We start from the raw sequence: 15,214 nt of genomic DNA, 5'->3' as shown, positions 1-15,214 counted from the left end.
ATGGCACTTCCAAGCAAGGAATGCCCAGGATTAACTCTTTATTGTCAAAGGTACAGTTACAAGTTAGGGAAGGGCATGTCCCTCAGTTCTACATCTCTCAGCTACTCCTAGGTGTGCACCCAGTGAGGCAGTTGCTGCAACACAGAGGGTCCCGTCCCCCCACCGAGACCATATGACACCAGTCCTGAAAGACCCACATGGGCTCCCAGTACGTTTCCAAGCACAATTCAAAGTGTTAGTGCTGACCTTTAAAGCCCTGAATGGCCTCGGCCCAGTATACCGAAAGGAGCGTCTCCACCCCCATCGTTCAGCCCGGACACTGAGTTCCAACTCTGAGGGCCTTCTGGCGGTTCCCTCGCTGCGAGAAGCAAAGTTACAGGGAACCAGGAAGAGGGCCTTCTCGGTAGTGGCACCCACCCTGTGGAACGCCCTCCCACCAGATGTCAAGGAAATAAACAACTATTTGACGTTCAGAAGACATCTGAAGGCAGCCCTGTTTAGGGAAGTTTTTAATGCCTAATGTTGTACAATTTTTTATGTGTTGTAAGCCGCCCAGAGTGCCTGGGGAAACCCAGCCAGATGGGTGGGGTATAAATATTATTATTATTATTATTATTATTATTATTATTATTATTAACTGCAGTTTATGTATCCTCCCCACCCGAGCTGTGCGCAAGCAGGTGAAGATTACATCTGCTTCTGTTCCTCCCTCTTCAATTTTCTCCTGATCCTGGGAGATATGGGGCAGGAGGAGGAGGAGGTGTGGAAGTCCTGGACTCTCCCCCAGCCTGACCACCAGACCACATCTTGCACCCGTTCTTCACTCTCCAATCCTACACCTTCTTCTGCCTCTGCCTCTCATCTCCTGGTTGCTACAGGCTCCCCCAGATCACTGATTCCTTCTTCCAAGTCGGTCTCCAGCCCCATTTCTGCCGGTGCCCACTCCTCAGTGCCCAGTCAGTCTCTAGCGGCGGCGGCAGCAACAGGGCAGGGCAAGGTGGCGCTTCCTGCTTCACCTCAGGTGGAGAAACGGGACATCTTGTCCCTGCCAACAACATTGGGAGGACCACAAGTTCCGCTTCCCCTTCTCCAAAGTTGAGCCACTTGGTGGTACCTTGGTTTACAAACTTAAACCAAAGCGTTCTTAAACCAAGGTGTGCTTTCCCATAGCAGCAGGGGACTCAATTTACAAATGAAACACACTCAACCGGAGGCGGATTGCATGTTCTGATTCCAAGGCAAAGTTCACAAACCAAAACACCTACTTCCGGGTTTGCAGTGTTCTTAATACAAGTTGTTCATAAACTAAGCTGTTCTTAAACCAAGGTACCACTGTATTTGCCTCTCTTGCCAAAGCTCGGGAAAGACCCTGCAGTCGAGCAGAAGGAGAAAGAAGAACGGATTCAGGAACTCTGCATTGATGTCTTGGAGAATTTGAACACCTCTGCGGAAGGGATGAGCAAAGTGAGTGATTCGTACGGATTTTTCATGGAGGGATTCAGTTCATGTAAAGGCTTAGCCTATAAAGGCTAACCAAACAAATTTGCTCTTTCTGATGCAATGTGCAAACTGAAACTCACATATCCTTTGAAAATGCTCATGATAGGAGGAAGTTTGCCAAATGACAGTTAGGTGTTAGTGAAAACAACATTTAAAAGTGCATTGTATTCAGGGAAATTGCTTGTAAAGATGTGCACATTTGTCAAAACTGCATACGAAATGTGTTCATTAGGAGAAATTCACACCCAAACGCTGACGAATTTTCACGAGGTCTTCAAAAGAAATTGCAAAATGTGGAGAACTGAATTCAAGACTGGGGGAAAATGATGAACGCCTCCTGTGTTTCTATTTAGATTAGTTACTTTTATCTTTGATTGAAAAAAAGGTATTGGGTACTTAAAACCAACCTTTGCATTTGTTGTTGTTTAGTCGTGTCCGACTCTTCGTGACCCCATGGACCATAGCACGCCAGGCACTCCTGTCTTGCACTGCCTCCCGCAGTTTGGTCGAACTCATGTTCGTAGCTTCGAGAACACTTTCAATCAAAGATAAGTTACTTTTATCTTTGATTGAAAAAAAGGTATTGGGTACTTAAAACCAACCTTTGCATATTTTCTTTCAAACTTTAATAAAATCTATTGAAAAAAAGAAAGGAACAATGAGAAATGGAGAAAAGTGGAAATTGACAGACCCAGTCTGAGGGCTACATTCCCTTATGAGGATCCTACTGGGGGTCGCACGTCAGTGGTAGGCGGGGCCCAAGGCATAAGTAGGTGTAGCATTGCACAGAGGCGTCTACGAACCCCCAACACATCTCTCCATCCTCTTTCGGGGCAAGCAAGAGGCAAAAATCACTCCAGGAGGGTGTGGCTTCTAGGAAGAGGTATGATTTGAACCCCAAGGCCTGAGCTTTTCCACCCCGACAGAGGCAGACTTTGGTAATATAATAAAATTTGCCCTCGCCCACCAAAAAATATTTCTTATTTTCACAATAATTCATTTTGGTACCGTTGCTTTACTTATGGATCTTCTCACCGGGCCTAATTTTGAGTAGGTACTCACATAAATACAGGTCCAGTGGAACCTCAGTTTTCGAGCATCTCAGAAGCTGAATGATTCAGAACCCAAACGCCGAAAACCTAGAAGTAATTGCTTCCGTTTTCGAACACGCCACGGAAGTTGAACAGCTTCCAAGGCGCGTTCCCCTCCCCCCAAAAGACTTGGCAGCCAGACCATTGATCCTCGGTTTTTGAACATTTTGGAAGTCGTAGTTACAGGTAGGTAGCCGTGTTGGTCTGAGTCGAAACAAAATTAAAAAATTCCTTCAGTAGCACCTTAAAGACCAACTAAGTTTTTATTTTGGTATGAGCTTTCGTTACTTCTGTTTCAGTGTATCTGATGAAGTGTGCATGCACACGAAAGCTCATACCAAAATAAAAACTTAGTTGGTTTTTAAGGTGCTACTGAAGGAATTTTTTTATTTTGGAAGTCGAACAGTCTTCCAGAATGGATTACGTTCGAAAACCAAGGTTCCAGTGTATTTAATATTATTATTATTTATTATTTGCCTCCTCTGCTTGGCACCCTGTGCAGGGGAACCACCCTAAATCTGGCGTTGACCCCAGCTGCTGAATATTGATCTCAGCCCTAGCTGAGCCCATCACCACAGTGGTTCCAGTAAAACAGAGCCCAGTGCTGATAGGAACAAAAAACAAATTCCAAATCCCTCTTTGCAGGCTCTGTGGCCAAGGCTCCTCTTCTTCGTTGTACCAGCTCCATACACCCCGACTCTGACCCCGCTCTGCAGATGCCTGAAAGAAATGGCCCTCGGCCGAGAGGACGACACAACGCTTTTCCTTGGCTCTTGCAAAGGAGGTTTGTGGAAGGAGGTTGTCAAAGGCCGGTCCCCGTGCTTGAAGGAGGGCAATGCGCTGAGAGGCACCCTCCACTCTCTTCCCACCAGTGGGCCAGTGTGGGAGTTATATATGAAGCCAATGGCAGAAAACCACACCGCCCTTCCATGCCTGGCGTAAAGCAGGTTCTCCCCTTAAGGAGAGCATGGGTTGCGGAAGGGTTAACAAGACCTTCCCTGGTCAGTAGGGGCGGGTCAGTTTGGATGGCCACTGAGGGATTGTTGCTGGGGAGAATGTTATGCTGCTAATTTTGATGGACAGCCACAGCCTTTAAAAGGGTGCAAGCAGGTTGCGCTTTCGCTTTTGGGTGCTTGCAAACGGATCTCCCTCCCTCCCTCCCTCCCTATATTTAGGGTTTTTTTGCTGCTCTTGACGTTGCTGTGCCTCTCACGGGGTCGTCCGTATTCGGGAGCCTAGTATGAATTTTGCAATCTGGCTGATTGGCTGGTGCCAGGTGGTTTTTGCCTACTGCATAGCAAACTGTCACAGCTTGTATGGTTGGCGGTTAGGCATTGGTTCGAATTGGATGGTGGAGGGGTAAGGATTTGGCTGGGCCTGCCCCTCAAATTGCTGCTGCCTTTAGGGGTATTCCGTTAAAGGAATCCTGGGGCTCCACATGTTTGTCCGTACCCCCGCAAGGGGCTAGGACCACGCATGAGCCTCGGGGAGCACCTGGGGGAGAGGTCATAGGGCGTGGTGCCCTGCCCCAGCCTCTCTCAGAGGGTGCTTACCTATCCTGACATCCCCAGTACGCTAGGGGAGTCAGATCTGTCCCAGGCGGGGGACAGATGGCATGGGAACCAATGCCTAAGCAACCACTCACATTCAGTTGTATTTAAATAAAGTTGTGGCCAAAATTAATGCCCAAAACAAAAAACTTAATTTCCGTGTGATGTGTGAAATTATTGGTGGGAAGTCTTGGTACCTCAGCACGCAATGAATTTTCTTCTTGTTTTTCTTTTTAGTAGGCCTCCCAAGCGCCCACGGATTGGTAGCAAGGCTTCTGGTGAGGAATGAGTAAAAAAAAAAGCAGGGTTTTTTTTCCTTGAAAAATAAAATAACCACATGTGATGCATTTCACTATATCAGATCCTCTTCCCCTGGGTATTTATTGATCATCCATATAGGAACTTCAATTTAAGTGTACTGCCAGGGCCGGATTTAGGTTTGATGAGGCCCTAAGTTACTGAAGGTAATGGGGCCCTTTATATGTCCAGCTGTCCTTTGTCAACAACGAATTGTCGCCATTTTTTGTGTTGAATATATACTATATGGTAATTTATGGACCTAATCGGTATCTAAAGCTATTCGCACATAACAAAATATGTATTTTATCAAAGTAATTGTTGAACTGAAATACAATTAAGAAGAAGTATATTAATAGTGAAATACAATTAAAAAGAAGTACCAGTATATATATACATATATATATATATATATATATATATATATATATATATATATATATATATATATATATTGGGGGGGGGAACCAAGAAAGTGGGGCCCCAAGCTATAGCTTGTTTAGCTTATATGTAAATCCGGCACTGTGTACTGCACAAACTTGTTAGGTCTAGTACCAGATAGTGACTCTGGAGCCCCAAACTCCTAAATTGAAACTTCCATGAATTTTGCAACCTTAGCTGTGCTTCCTGCACTGCCGGGGGGGGGGGCTGGACTAGATGACTCTTGGGGTCCCATCAAACTCTACTGTTCTGGGAGTCTGTGATTCTATGAACTGTTTACTGTGAGTCATAGATGGAGGGGCGAGTGCTCGTATCCTGTTTCCAGAGCCCTTCCTTTGTGCTTCCTCTCTGTAAGATGTAAGAAGCATAGCTGTCAACTTTTCCCTTTTCTCGCGAGGAATCCTATTCGGAATAAGGGAATTTCCCTTTAAAAAGGGGGAAAGTTGACGGGTAAGAAGTGGCTCTTAAGATAAACCTTGCCGGCCCTGAAATAAACCATATTCCAGCTGAAAGCTGCCTTATTTACGAGCACTCTAACCGCAAGCTTGTTCTAACCAGGAGTGTAAGCCAGTCTGGGCTGCCTGGGGTTGTCTAGCAGTTGCAGCATTGTGGAAAAAAGAAACATCTTCAATTCCTCACACTCTCCTGCTGACAGGTCTTGGCGTCCAATCCGAACCAAAGAGGAAGCTGGGCGCTGCAACTCTTACACGCCCTGCACTGCAACATCCACACAGCCATCACCAAGCTGTGGGCGAAGCAAATCCCATTCCTCTGGGAATTCTTCCTAAGCAAGGCGATGACGCAAGCAGGTAAACCTCCTTTGTGCATGGCCACCGAGAAACACTTTCGCCCTGGCCAGATAGACAGAACCACAACCACCCTTTTCTTTTTTACCTGGGAGTAAAGTTGAATTTCTGGCTGTCAGGTGGCCCTATTTGTCTTGTCGAATGTGTTTATATACCACCTTCTACTCCAGGTGTTGTACATGGTTCTCTGCTCCCCATTTTACCCTCTCAACAGCCCTGTGAGGTAGGTTTGGCTGAGAGGCAGTGACCAGCCCAAGGTCACCCAGTGACTTGTAAGATCAAGTAACAGCGGAATGGGAATTATGTGGCACTTGCAACAAATGCTGGTATTAACCTTTAAAGCCCGAAATGGCCTGGAATGTTGACACCCCGAAGGACGTTTTAGAAAACAAGCAGATTGCCATGTTCTTATTATGATGTTAATTCGCTATTAATTCAGTGGCTTCATGTTTCAGCTCAAGTGGCACAACCCCCCCTTTTTTTCTCATAGAAAGTACTGAGATCAGGAGCCAGGAATGGGAGAAACAGTTGTTGCAGGTAAGGAAGGGCTGAGATTTCACCTGCAACAGATGGGGATGTGGTAGGGCAGGTTTGAATATTTAACAGGCCGGAATACTGGCTGGTTATACCTTCATTTAAGCCAGTGATGGCCAAACCTGGCCCTCCAGCTGTTTTTGGACTACAATTCCCATCACCCTGACCACGGGTCCTGTTAGCTAGGGGTGATGGGATTAGTAGTCCCAAAACAGCTGGAGGGCCAAGTTTGGCCATCACTGGTTTAAGCTCTTGAGTCAAACCATTGGTCCAACCAGTTCAGTTTGATGCTGGGCTCCCAGTTCCCAGCAGTTTGAGCAATATTATTATTATTATTATTATTATTATTATTATTATTATTATTAAGCTTTTTTCAAAAAGAAATTGGATCTTTTGGAGCTATTTTTGAGTAAAATGGGCAAAAACAGCACTGCCTACATTGGTTGCCATACGTTCAGATTTTCCTGGACATTTGGGAAGTGATAGTAGACAACATATTTTGTTCCTGCTTTTGCTTTTTGTCCATAGTTCCTGAGAAGAACTCTGGAAACCATTGATGACAACACTTGGACCCAGAATCTGAGCAGAGAACTGGAAAGTCAGATGACGAGCTACGCCCAGCAGTCCCCCGAAAGGGTGTGTGTCTCTCCAACGGCATTTGTCCTCGTTCCTTTGCAAATTAATTAACAAAAGGCATGAAGTCTGGATTAGGGCTGGGCAATATCCGGTTTTCAGCATCATGATATATCACCAACTAAACATTGCGATATATCATGATGTCTGAAATGTGGATGGAGTTGTTTAGAGGCACTGAAAGGCTTTGTGGTTTCCCCCGCATTGTGACTTTTGCTGGCTCCAGGCTCTTGTGATTTGCTGGGGGATTGGCGAGCCAGCAGAATTAGCAGGGGCTGTTGGAATCGAGAGAAGCATTGACTGGTTTCACTGGCTTCACATCATGATTCGTGATATATTACCAGGTTAAAAAATTAGGAAACCGATATCACAATATGGACTTCAAATCGGTTTTGGAAGACAGATCGATATATCACCCAACCCTAGGAGAGTTAGTTACAGGTAGGTAGCCGTGTTGGTCTGAGTCGAAGCAAAATAAAAAAATTCCTTCAGTAGCACCTTAAAGACCAACTAAGTTTATATTTTGGTATGAGCTTTCGTGTGCATGTGTATCTGAAGAAGTGTGCATGCACACGAAAGCTCATACCAAAATATAAACTTAGTTGGTCTTTAAGGTGCTACTGAAGGAATTTTTTTATTTAACCCTAGGAGAGTCCTCCTTAGCCAGGCCAAAAGCCCATCTAGTCCAGCACCCTCTTGTTCTCACAATGGCTAACCTAATCATAGAATCATAGAACTGTAGAGCTGGAAGGTACACCAAAAGGTCCTCTAGTCCAACCCCCTGCAATGTAGGAATCATGCAAGCAAACCTGAATGCAACAGCCCTCTCCCAATTTATGAATGGGAGCCTTGACGTTGCCAATCAACATTTGACACCTGCACAGGTGACCAAGAAAGCACAAAGGACACCTGACCACAGTCTGCCTCCCTAGCCAGTGTGGTGTAGTGGTTAAGAGCGGTAGACTCGTAATCTGGTGAACCAGGTTTGCTTCCCCACTCCTCCACATGCAGCTGCTGGGTGACCTTGGGCTAGTCACACTTCTCTCAGCCCCACTCACCTCACAGAGTGTTTGTTGTGGGGGAGGAAGGGAAAGGAGAATGTTAGCTGCTTTGAGACTCCTTAGGGCAGTGGCGTCGCAATGGGGGTGGGGGGGCGGTGCGCCCCGGGCATCATGTCTGGGGGGGTGACAAGAAGGCACCCCATGGGGCTCGCGGTGGCACAAGCAGCCATTGCGCCGCCGCAAACACATGTGGAGGATCCTCCATTCGTAGCTGCAGCCGCGAGCAGAGGATCCCGGCGCCAACGGCAAACCGCTATGTACAGCGCATGTGTGGCATCGCACACATGCACCGTACATAGCAAAGGTGAACATGCACTGTACATGGTGGCGGTGGGATCCCTCCGTGGCCGCTACAGCCGCAAACGGAGGATCCTCCGTTCGCAGCTGCAGCCACAAGTAGAGGATGCTGGCACCGTCTGTACGGTGCTGGAGCTGTACAGTGCATGTGTGGCATCACTATGTATGGCGCATGTGTCGTATGCAGCAACGCCGCACATGCACCCCGCCTCGGGTGTCACAACACTTTCGTTTGTCCCTGCCTTAGGATAGTGATAAAGCGGGGTATCAAATCCAGCCCTCCTCCTCCTCCTCCTCCTCCTTTAGGGTGAGATGTGTTGTATTTCTCAATTTCCACCCATGCATGTAAATTAGCACGTGTGAATTTTGTGTAATCTGTGTCCTCTGTGTTATGGTGGTACATTTCCCCATTTACCTGGTGGTGCATTGGTAGTCATTGGGGATATGGGAGAAATTGGGTTCCTTTTGCATCTAAAGGGGAATCAACCTAATTCACAAAACCTGATTGGCAGCCATTCTTCAAAATACACACTTCTTCAAAGTTTGAATCGCAGTGCTCCGCCCAGGTAAGATGTAGAAAGATGCATGTGCTAAGGTCAAGTGTGCCTAGCTATCAATCTATCAGTGAAAATAACATAGAGAAATGCATTGCGCTGGAGAAAAACTGATTTGCATCAATATGTATTTTAGCCAAAGCTACGTACAGAAATGTATATTTGGAGAAATTAAGATTGAAAAAATGCAAAACAGAGAGAATCTGAATTTCTCCATCCCTGGTGGTCATCCCTAGTGGGGAAGAGGAGCCTTCTCAGATGGTCCTCTCTCTAGCTCCCTTAGTAGAGCATCTGCTTTGCATGTAGAAGGTCCCATGTTCAATTCTCAGCATTAGGACTGAGAGAGCACCCACTCTGACACCTTGGAGAGCCTCTGCCAGTCAGTGTAGCATAGGTGCCAACTCCCCAGGGCCCTAGGTGCCTGAGCACCCCAAAAATTCCCAATGAAGGGGCCAGGCACTCACAAATTTCAGGGCCAGGGCCATGCACACTGTATGGCACCCACGGCCCTGGGTACCCACGGTCACAGGGCCAAGTTGGCACTCTTGCAATGTAGACAAAACTAAGCTAGACCCAGCCTAAGCCAGCTGCCTTTGTTCTTCTCCCATGACACACCTACTATGATCGGTGACATCAACATCTAGCCTGTCCTTTCCTTGTTGTTGTTGTTTAGTCGTTTAGTCATGTCCGTCTCTTCGTGACCGCATGGACCAGAGCACGCCAGGCACTCCTGTCTTGCACTGCCTCCCGCAGTTTGGTCAGACTCATGTTGGTAGCATCAAGAATACTGTCCAACCATCTCATCCTCTGCCGTCCTCTTCTCCTGGTGCCCTCCATCTTTCCCAACATCAGGGTCTTTTCCAGGGAGTCTTCTCTTCTCATGAGGTGGCCAAAGTATTGGAGCCTCAGCTTCAGGATCTGTCCTTCCAGTGAGCACTCAGGGCTGATTTCCTTCAGAATGGATAGGTTTGATCTTCTTGCAGTCCATGGGACTCTCAAGAGTCTCCTCCAGCACCATAATTCAAAAGCATCAATTCTTCGGCGATCAGCCTTCTTTATGATCCAGCTCTCACTTCCATATATCACTACTGGGAAAACCATAGCTTTAACTATACGGACCTTTGTCGGCAAGGTGATGTTTCTGCTTTTTAAGTCTCTGCTTTTTTCCTCATTTTCCCTTTCAGAGGTTCCTCTATAAATCTCTGGGAATTGCCCTGACCTGTTGCGAAGACCCAGCCTTTGTTCAGAGTCGGATGAAGCACTTGATAGAAAACACAAACTATATGGAACAGCTGGAGAGAGAGGTGCGATGCTGGTGGGACCGTCCCCACTTCTGAACCCTTCAAATGTGATTTCTTTGCTTCGTCTCTTTGCTTACATACCCTGCTTCTCAGACCAGAACGGGATCCTCAAACAGTCTGCGATTAACATCCACACAAAAGTACAATATTACTAGTGGCAGTTTCTTCCAACGCCCCCTCCCATAAAAAATGCAGCGGATGGTACAATAGAAGGTCCAGGGTGTCAGTTGGCACCCACCCTGTGGTACGCCCTCCCACCAGATGTCAAAGAGAAAAACAACTACCAGACTTTTAGAAGACATCTGAAGGCAGCCCTGTTTAGGGAAGCTTTTAATATCTGAAGGACTATTGTATTTTAATATTTTGCTGGAAGCTGCCCAGAGTGGCTGGGGAAACCCAGCCAGATGGGTGGGGTATAAATAACAAATTATATTATTACTAGTGTCATTGAGCCCGTTAAATAAACGGGTGCTAGAACATATGTGAGAGGAGCGGCGGGGCCGCGGCCTTCCCTCCCTCTCTGCGCTCGGCTGTGGGGCATGCTGGGAACACAAGTAAACAAACTCGCTCTCTTGTCGTGCCCCGCGGCCGAGCGCAGAGAGGGAGGGAAGGCCACGGCCCCGCCGCTCCTCTCACGGTCCAGGGAGGGTTGTGAGGAGGAGGCAGAGGAGGCAGAGGCGGACCAAGATGGCAGCATCGGGCTCCGGGGCCGCCGCCGCGGTTGCGGGAGCCAGACCGAGCTCCTCCTCCTTGTCATCGGGCGGTGCAGCGGCTGTGGGGGGCGTTGTGGCTGTGTCGGCCGCGGCAGCCGCCGCTGTGGCGTCCAAGTGTCTCTGCATTCCAAGTCCCAATGGCTGTCCGTGGGGCATATGTGCAGTAGCGCAAACCCAGGGACACAGGGACTGGACGCAGAGACACTTGGACTTTATTATATAGGATTATTATTATTATTATTATTATTATTATTATTATTATTATTATTTCTTAGTGCAGAAAGTCTTGATCTGATGTGTAGAGATCTTTCCTATTCTGCTTGTAATTCAAGAGGGTTCTGGAAACTTCTGTGTGAACGAAACTTCGTGATGTTTGGGTTATTCCTTCAGAGAAGCTGAGTACACTTGGCTTAAACTGGTTCTCTTATCTCTTTCTTTCAAGGTCATGCTGACTATATAAGCAAGGCCAAAAGGAGCCTCGGTTTCACTTTCTGTCTCTCCTTTCTGGTGTGGTGTTCCGTATATACTGTTAAGGTTATTATAAGTTATTGTAAGTTTAAGTTAAGTCTGCTGCAACTGGATTTCTTATGCACAGCGCCAATCCTGAATATATTGGATTTGTGGCCATTATGCTCATTTGCCTTCAGTAGCAGTAAAGCTCTGCTGGATGAAATACGGTTGCCTCTGGTCTATTTTTGGGGAATCCTGCAACATGTTTAAGTTTTTACTCTGCTAACTATACGTTGGAGTTCTGCTCTGGATCAATCTTGAGTAGAATTTCATGACACGGGCAACTTTCGTTTTTGGCGCAAACCGACAGCGCCAAACCTGGAAGTGATCTGGAAAAACCATAAAGAAGACATCACCAAAATGTTTGAGCTCGGCCTCATGGCATCCGTTTTTGTCTCTGGGATTAGTTTGTATTTCATTTTTTTTTTATTTCAGCTGTTTCTATATTCTCTTTCTCACCCAAGCTCCTCAGCAGTATACATACAAATTGCAAAAAAATAAAATAAAAATTACAGTGTATAAAAATCACTTAAAACATAAGCAAACATAAAAAACAGAAAGCACGGAGACCCGACAAGTCTGGCCAGCTGATCCTGTTCTGTTTCTGCCCCACTTTACAGAAGATCATCCAGGTCCTTTCTTTCTCGGCCGTGGGACATTTAGATCTGACCTTAGCCACGTTGCAGGAATTTGGAGCTGGGATGGGTCTGAAAATTAAGATGTCCTCTATCATCAGCCGCTACAAGGTAACAGAAGAGAGACTCCTCTTCTGTGTTAAACGTCGTGGGTTTAAGAACTGCCTTACAAGAAAGGAGCTTCCGGTTCAACATCAGGAAGAACTTTCTGACAGCAATTGCGGTTCAACAGTGGAACGGTCTCCCTCGGGAGGTGGTGGCCTCTCCTTCCTTGGAGGTTTTTAAGCAGAGGTTGGATGGCCACCTGTCAGGGATGCTTTAGCTGAGATTCCTGCACGGCAGGGGGTTTGACTAGATCAGGCATAGGCAAACTCGGCCCTCCAGATGTTTTGGGACTACAACTCCCATCACCACTGACCACTGGTCCTGTTAGCTAGGGATTATTATTATTATTATTATTATTATTATTATTATTATTATTATACCCCGCCCTTCCCAGTCAAGACTGGGCTCAGGGCTGCTAACAACAAGAATATCAAAGCAAGCATTAAAAAAAAAATCAATTAAAATGCAGATTAAATACCATGTTAAAATTCAATTTTAAAATTAGGAATCTACAAGTGCAACTTCATTTAAATATCTGTAGGATAAAGCCTTAGGGGAGGGTAACACAGGGGTCAGACTGAGTCAGTCCAAAGGCCAAGCGGAACAGCTCCGTCTTGCAGGCCCTACGAAAAGATGCCAACTCCTGCTGGGCCCTAGTCTCCTGAGAGAGAGCGTTCCACCAGGTCGGGGCCAGTACTGAGAAGGCGCTGGTCCTGGTCGAGGCCAGCCTAACCACCTTGTGACTCGGGATCTCCAGTATGTTATTATTTGTGGACCTTAATGTCCTCTGTGGGGTATACCGGGAGAGGCGGTCCCGTAGGTACGAGGGTCCTAAGCTGCATAAGGCCTTAAAGGTCAAAACCAGCACCTTAAACCTGACCCTGTACTCCACCGGGAGCCAGTGCAGCTGGTAAAGCATTGGATAAATGTGATCCCGCGGCTGGGACCCCGTAAGGAGCCTTGCCGCGGCATTCTGCACCGGCTGGAGTTTCTGGGTCAGTTTCAAGGGCAGCCCCGCGTAGAGCGAGTTACAATAATCAAGCCTAGAGGTCACCATCGCATGGATCACTGTGGCCAGGTCAGGCTGAGAAAGCTAAGGGACCAACTGCTTAATGCGGTGGAGATGGGAAAATGCCACCTTGGCTGTGGTTGCAACCTACGCCTCCATGGAAAGGGAGGCATCCAAGGTTACACCCAAGCTCTTGACAGAAGGCGCTGGCACTAATTGAGCCCCAGCGAAAGATGGAAGTTGCCCCCCCCCAGGGGGGGAGTTGTAGTCCCAAAACACCTATGCCTGGACTAGACGACCCTTGGTGGTCCCTTCTATGATTCTGACTACAATTTCTCTACTTCTTGTTCCTTTACTATTGTTCTAGGTTTCACTCTCCAAATCGCTTTCTCATCTGTCATTTCTTTCCGGGCTTCCCTTACCAGGGCCGGCCCTACGGCCAGGCTGGGTGGCGCAGGGCACCACGGCGCCGGCCTGCCAGGAGGGCGCCATGAGCTGTGCCCGCCCGCTGGCCGGCCGGTCCACCGGTCTGCCGTGCAGCTGCACCCACCCGCCCACCGCGCTGGGAATCGGGGCGGGAGGGCGCCGGAGAGATCGCGCTGTGCCTGCCCGCCCGCCCGCCGCGCAGCAGCGCCTGTGGCAGCCGTGCTACGCGCTGCGCCCACCCGCCCACCGCGCTGGGAAACGGGGCGGGAGGGCGACGGAGAGATCCGCCGCACCACGGCGCCAGGGGGCTTAAGACGGCCCTGTCCCTTACTATCTCTGTTCCCCTAAACTGCTTACTCTGCAAGGAGAGTGGAATGTCTCCCAAGAATTCCTCTCTCCCCTGCTGCTTTTTTCAGCTTTCCTCTTTTTAATTCCTCCTCAAGCCCATGGCCTCCCCATCAGCATTTCTGCTTTATCTCTGCCCAGCCCCAGGAGAGACATGACCTCCCTCTGGCCCAGACCTGGTTTGCTGCCAGTGGAGCATCCTGCACGGACTTACAGGAGCATGACACCATCGCTGTTTCCTCCTCACACTTGCTCTTTAAAGATCTCCTTTGGGATGTCATTTGCGACTTGCTGAAGGAGAGGATAAAGTTGCTGTGATGTGTTTACAAACTCCTTTTAGTGAAGGCCGTTGCAAGTTTTGCAGAGATTCACGAGGTCCTTTACCCCTCCCAAATTCAGATGAGTGAGCTTGTGGAAATAATCCTTAAAATAAATCCATGGGTTTTTGAGAGGAGATCAGTTATTCTGTGTGTGAGAGAGAGAGGGAGAGGGAATAAGCAATTAAAGGGTGGTAAAGTTGCTCTTTGACAGTATTGCTTCTGCCATGCCGTATAGGAAGCAATAGGATCTGGAAAGAGGAAGCTACTAATTAAAGGTACAATAGCTCTGGAAAACATAAAAAGCATTTGCCAGTTTTCATCGAGCAAGCTGGTGCTTCGGTTTTTTGTTGGCTGGAAAAACAATAGCCACAAATCAGGTTGGCAAAAAAAATAAAGGAGGACAGGGCTGAAAACACTGGGTAGCAAGAATCTGGCAACCGTGTGGTCTAGATTGTCTGAAAAAAGTGATGATTTCAGATTTAAAGTTAAACAGCTCGTGTGGAGGCAGCCAAAATGGAAGGAGCACCCATGCCCAATAACTGTTTTCTGTTGCTCAGGACTACCAGCAAGGCAGGCGGGGTCACGTTCACCAAACGCTGATGCTCACCTATGGCAAGGTGGCTCTCCAAGCCCCTAAGGAGCTCCTCCTGCCCAGGGTGGAGGCCGACATAATGAAGAATGTCTTCTGCTATTACCGGAAGAGCTGCCAGGCAAGTGCTTTAAAGGAGTGGGTGGTCTTTGCCGCAGAGCTGGTTCCAGAGGGTGGCAAGGTTCATTGGGCCTTAGTCAAGGCCCCTTCCTCAGCAGGAGGACGTTGTAGGTCTTTGTGGAGGGCAGGATGGAAAGCGCACCCACAAGTGTGCTTGTGAGAAGGGGTTATTGGTTTATTTGTGTACAGTATATTGTTTTCATTATGTATTTTGGCTTCTCGATTTGTATTTTTATGTTGTGAACTGTCCTGTGAACCTCAGATGAAGGACGGTATACAAATTTTAATAATAGCAATAGTAATTGTAATAACAGAAGAAGAACATAATGGGCTGACTGTTGTGCTGTGTTTGTTATTTGGAAATTTATATGATAAAT

General features: G+C 47.5%; 1 protein-coding gene across 1 annotated transcript in view; it reads left to right on the top strand.

Annotated features, from left to right (window-relative positions):
• Positions 1–15,214, top strand: part of LOC118097780 (maestro heat-like repeat-containing protein family member 2B) — a 64,050-nt gene that overhangs the window by 7,501 nt on the left and 41,335 nt on the right. The window contains exons 7-15 of the mRNA XM_060275445.1: positions 1,357–1,464; positions 3,237–3,375; positions 4,379–4,419; positions 5,535–5,688; positions 6,176–6,222; positions 6,748–6,855; positions 9,949–10,068; positions 11,909–12,034; positions 14,686–14,838. Coding sequence (XP_060131428.1) covers positions 1,357–1,464; positions 3,237–3,375; positions 4,379–4,419; positions 5,535–5,688; positions 6,176–6,222; positions 6,748–6,855; positions 9,949–10,068; positions 11,909–12,034; positions 14,686–14,838 — 996 coding nt within the window. The remainder of the gene's footprint in view (positions 1–1,356; positions 1,465–3,236; positions 3,376–4,378; positions 4,420–5,534; positions 5,689–6,175; positions 6,223–6,747; positions 6,856–9,948; positions 10,069–11,908; positions 12,035–14,685; positions 14,839–15,214) is intronic.

This window comes from Zootoca vivipara, chromosome 1, assembly GCF_963506605.1.
Source record: "Zootoca vivipara chromosome 1, rZooViv1.1, whole genome shotgun sequence".
Taxonomy (NCBI): domain Eukaryota; kingdom Metazoa; phylum Chordata; class Lepidosauria; order Squamata; family Lacertidae; genus Zootoca; species Zootoca vivipara.
Note: the sequence above shows the minus strand (reverse complement) of the source record. Positions and strands in the feature narration are given on the sequence as shown.